Source organism: Falco rusticolus, chromosome 12, assembly GCF_015220075.1.
Source record: "Falco rusticolus isolate bFalRus1 chromosome 12, bFalRus1.pri, whole genome shotgun sequence".
Classification (NCBI taxonomy): Eukaryota; Metazoa; Chordata; class Aves; order Falconiformes; family Falconidae; genus Falco; species Falco rusticolus.
The window spans coordinates 27,962,960-27,967,840 of NC_051198.1; the positions used below are offsets into that span (position 1 = coordinate 27,962,960).

Genomic DNA, 4,881 nt, shown 5'->3' on the forward strand with positions numbered 1-4,881 from the left:
GGTTTTAGGTCACGAATGGCTTGCAACTTTTTTCTACAGTAAATCAGGCATATATTTTTAGTTTTCGTTTTAGGAATGTGTAAGGCATTTTGGTAAGGTGACGGTAAGGTCTAGGTCACAGACTGGTCAGACTGAAGTCCCTTCCTTCACGCTGTCCTCTTCCCCCTGGAGAAGGAAAAGAGAGGTGGGTTACTCAACTGGGTCTCAACCTTATTCTCGTGGCAGCTCAAGCATCAAAGCGTTTCACAGATGGGCCAGGTCCTGCCTTTTGAGAAGGGAGAACCATGGCCACCATCTCCTGTGCTCCCAGAGCTTCCCAAAAGCCACCCAGATGGTTTCTGGCAGCAAGTGCCACCTTGTCTCCGGTTTTCAACCACCGCCTGACACGCGCTTCCCCCTGCCCTCCACCAGCACCAAGGGGAGGGATGGCTGCGGCCACCACAAGTACCGTTTCCTGAAGCTGTTCTTTACACTTCTTCAGTCTCCCTTTGGCCAGTTGGTCCTGGGTAACCTTCAGTCGCTCCTGTAGTTTGCTTGCTGCCTGGCCCCGGTTCTTTCTTTTTTTTTTTTCCTAGTTTTTCCTACATGGGAGTCAAAAGAAGGCGTCTGCCTGAGTCTCCCTTGGCCATCTGGCGACTCCCCCCTCCAAAACATCTGGGGTCACCTCAGGTCTCCACTGAGCTGCCTCGGTGGCCACAAGCCAGCGATGCGCCACTGCTCCAGCGGCGTGCTCAGAGGCTCTACCTGGGAGGTGTCCTTTAAACACCCCTAAACCCCCAAATCCAGCCACACCCCGGTGACAATAACAAAGCCACAAGCTCTACCTCCTGCACCAAGGGCTTCAGAGTCGAGAGGGAGCACCCACGTCCTCGTGAGCACCCGCTGGCAGGGGCCACTGGGTTTCCTCTCTCACCTGAGGCTACCACCCAGCACGGTGCACCACCTAGGCTTCCCCCCCCACCCTCACACCCGGCGGGAGCAGGTTTGCAGGCGCTTGCCTGACCTGCAGCTGCTCCATCTGCCTCTCCAAGGCCGCCACTTTCATCTTCCAGCTCTTCCTCAGCTGCTCCTCTTGCCGCAGCACCTCTGACTTCTCAGACAGCTCGTTCATCAGCTTGCCGCACCACTCCTGTAACCTGGCCACCTCAGCGTTTTGCCTGCACCAACAGAAGCAGCGTTATTCCAGCCCGCAGGCCAGTCAAGCATCCCTGGCGTTACCCAGGGGGAACACATCCTCCTGGTGGGCCTGATAACAGGGCTTGAAACATCTCAACGGTTGTGTTGGCCTGTTTCTCGGACACGCCTGGTCCTTCAGGGATGGGGTGGAAGGAGCTGACACATCAATTTCAAAAGCTCCGTTTCCATCACAGGAGACATTTCTTTCTCATGAAGTAGAAGACGCAAGGATCTGTGTTCCCAGACACAGGAGAAAGCACTCTAAGCAGCTGGCGTCTGCTCTGTAATTAACTGACCACTGTTAATCACCAGCCATTTCAGACTTTCTACAAAAAGGAGCGCCAAATTCTTCTCCCTAGCTCCTGGTTGTTCTGTATGCACCAGGCAGGTCTCGCTTCTCTGCAGCACCGCTCCCATCAAAGAGCCAGCGACATTTCTTCTGAAGTTGGTGAGCACAAGCTCTCCGAAGTGTGGAGAAATGCTGCAGTGCCTTCTGGTCCCCTCTGCCCCCTCCGCTAGCATCAGCACAGGTGACTCCAAAGCAGAGAGGGCTTCCCCTGCCCTTCCACTTGGGAAAAGCATCCTTGTTTCCCCTGCCAGGCCCACAGAAGCCATTTGGCAATCTCTTCCTCACTCCCTCCTCTACCTCCAGCTAGCTGGGGCGTCTGTAGAAGCACCCTCCAGAAAGGGGGTGGCCAATCATGATGGACAGCCCCCCCCAGGGCTTGCCAGAGGGCGGCCCCAGGCTCTGCCCCCACCCCCACCCCTAGTCTTACTTGCTCTCCATCTGACTTCTGATCTGGCAGAAGGCATCGCTCAGGATGGAGTTCTCCTGCTGCAGGCGAGCCAGCTGCGTGTCGGGGCCATTCTCCAGCTGCTCCTGCAGGGTGCGGATCTAGGGAGAGACCAACAGGGGTTGATGCCGCTGCTGCCAGCCCCTCAGCTCTCCCCTGAGGAGCCCACTCCATGGGCAAGAGGGACTGGCAAGGAAGCCACAGCGAGGTGTCTGCTGCTGCTGACAGCCCCTGCGGCTGCTGCATCCCGTGAGGATGCTCCCACATCCCTCTTCTAGCGTGAGCACCACGGCTCAGGAGCACTGCGGGGCTCTCGCCCCTCCCCGAGGCTCTGGCCCCCTCGCCCACCTCGGTCTTCTCCAAAAGACCAGGCAGCTGCCACCGAGGGCCAGCCGGCAGCCAGCGGAGGAAGCTGCAGAGCACCGCGTGGGGCTCACCTTGCCCTGCAGCTGCTGCGTTTCGCTGACATGGTCCTGGTAGCTGGCCTGCACGCGTGCCTGCACCGCTGCCATCTCCTGCTCGCGGGCCAGCAGCTGCTCCTTCAGCTTGCCCTCCACGGCCGTCGCCTTGGCCCGCTCGGCCGCCAGCTCCTTCGAGGAGAGAAGCCACCCGGTCAGTTTCAGCGCAGGAACTCCCCTGCTTTAAGGGGACTCGAAACAAGTGGCCTCCTGGCTCAGAAGACTTTAAGAAGTGTAACCCTTTCGGCGCTGCCCCCAGGCCCAGCTACACCCTTCCGCACTTACATTTCCTCCTGCATTAAGCTTTGGGCTCAGTGGCCACTGGATGCCACTGTTGTTCCACACTGGGCCAGCTAAGAGACAGGAGTGACAGCCTGGAATTTTATTCCCCTCCCCGGCCCCAGGATCAATATCATCACATCAAGTTTGGGGCAAAGCAGGAAAACAAAAAAAAGAAAACACCCCCACAAACCAAACACACCCCCCCTCCGCCCCCTGCCAAGGCAGGGGTGCTCTCTTGGCCGGCTGGGTGATGCCGTGCCGCTGCCCTGGGCTGCCTGCACAGGCCGGGGCTTAGCACAGCACTCAGTGCACAGGGTGGCTTCGCCCTCTCCTCTCCTGCCTGCAGGCAGATGGACCTGCTGCAGCAGGGTCCTGGCGGCTGCGGGGCAGGAGGTGCTGAGCACGACGCGCCGGGGGTCCCTTCTGACTTCAACACCCAACGAGAGGTGGAGGCAAGGGGCTGAGCCAGGCAAGGGGGCTGTAAAGAGCACCAGGCTCCTTAAAAAGGGACTGATCAACACCTTCTCAGCTCAGGGGCTCTGCCAAGAGATGAGAAGGGCTTTACTGTCCTCCGGAAAGCAGCAGAAAGCTGCAGTCTCTTACGGGCACGGCTTTAGCCCCCTCCAGCTGCGGCTGCCCAACAGGGCACGTGCCTCCCCGGGCTGGATCAGGCCCAGGAGAGGAGCTCAGGTGGGCATCTCCTCCCCTTTTGGGGGAGAAAACAGCAAATGGATGAAGGGCCCAGAGAACCCCTGGGCTTCACCTCCAAGGGCGGGTAAGACGCGGGGAGAGGGAGGCACACGGCGAGCCGTGAGGCGCAGAGCCCGTGCCAGGGGTGCCGGGAGGGCTGCGCGGCACTTACCTGGCTCAGCTCCTCCACCTTGTTTCTGGCAGCGGCTGCAGCCTCCTGCTTGGTGGCGAGCTGCTTCTCCTTCTCCTCCAGCTGGCGTTTCAGGACAGTGACAGGGTCACCCTTCTGCTTGGCCTGCCGGCGCAGGGTGGCACATCAGCGGGGACCACCACCTCCGCATCCAACCCCTCCACCCCACACGCACAGGGTCCTGCCCTCTGCCCCAGGGAAAATTCAGCTCCTGTCTCTAAGGCTGCCCCTCGGGGGACAGCCTGCCCGAAAACGGGCTGCCTTCACCCCTCCGCACCCCCGGAGGCTTGGCCCAGCCCTGGTGGACGCGACGCTGCTGGCAGCCCTACCGCGTGCCAGGTGTCCTGGACGATGCCCGCTTTCTCCGTCAGGATCTCGATGAGCCGCTGGGCCTCCCCCTCGCCGAACACCGTGCTGCTGACCGTGGACACGAGCGTCTTGTAGGGCAGGTAGAGGGGCCCATCCGAGTCCGCAGGTGCTGGGGAGGAGAGAGGAGGGGTTGGGAGCGCTCGAGCCAACGGCAGGGCTGAGTAGCATCGCCTCAGTTGACTTCAACCCCATAACTGCCATTTCACGCCAGCAACCGCCCAGATGTCCACAGCCAAGTTTGATACCTCTCTAACTGAAAGCAATGTGACGAGCGCTGGGGACGGCGCTCACCACAGACAAGCGTTCCCTGAGCCAGCTGCCACCTCTGCCTGGCTCTGCTACTGCTCCTGCCGCCCTGCCACCGCCCTCCATCACACTGATCGATTCCAGACGGAGCTGGGCACGCTTTGCTAAAGCCAGGGAGCAGAGACGTGGTGGGCATCAGAAGCTGGACTCCATTGTGACACAGCCTCGCTGGGGGACTGTCGCTCCACGCAGCGGTGCCAGTGATGCAGAGCAGCAAGGTCGTCTCCTGCCTTTCACCAGGCAGGTTCGTTCCAGCTCTTTGCTAAGGGAACGAGATGACTCCAGCCCTTCTCCGATCCCTCTGCCGGCTTACCCGACGGGGATATATGCAGAGGAACTTGGCCTTACCTGGCTCGCTCTTCTTCTGGATGCAGCCACCTTCTTGGACAGGTCCATTATGCTTCTGCTCCTCATGGGCTGGAAGAACAATTGCTTTTCTTTAGGGTGACACAGCTGACCACTGGAGCACTTTGGTGCGCCTCTGGGACCTGTCCATTAGGTTTCTCTTGATGTTCTTTCCTTTTCCTTTTTTCTCAACAGCTTCCTCTTTCTTCTTTTTCTCTTTTTCCTTCTGCTGAGTCTTCTAAGCCCTTTGCCTTGCTTGGCCAAGGCTTCC

General features: G+C 59.5%; 1 protein-coding gene across 1 annotated transcript in view; it reads right to left on the reverse strand.

The window, feature by feature from the left end:
- Positions 1-384: 384 nt before the first annotated feature.
- The window catches only part of LOC119156265 (ribosome-binding protein 1-like), a 4,985-nt gene continuing 488 nt past the window's right edge, over positions 385-4,881 (reverse strand). Inside the window, exons 2-8 of the mRNA XM_037405867.1 lie at positions 4,614-4,682; positions 3,920-4,068; positions 3,573-3,695; positions 2,408-2,560; positions 1,953-2,071; positions 1,004-1,157; positions 385-581 (exon numbers count right to left, since the gene is read on the reverse strand). Of these exons, the coding sequence (XP_037261764.1) occupies positions 468-581; positions 1,004-1,157; positions 1,953-2,071; positions 2,408-2,560; positions 3,573-3,695; positions 3,920-4,068; positions 4,614-4,682 (881 nt within the window). The 3' untranslated portion in view covers positions 385-467. The remainder of the gene's footprint in view (positions 582-1,003; positions 1,158-1,952; positions 2,072-2,407; positions 2,561-3,572; positions 3,696-3,919; positions 4,069-4,613; positions 4,683-4,881) is intronic.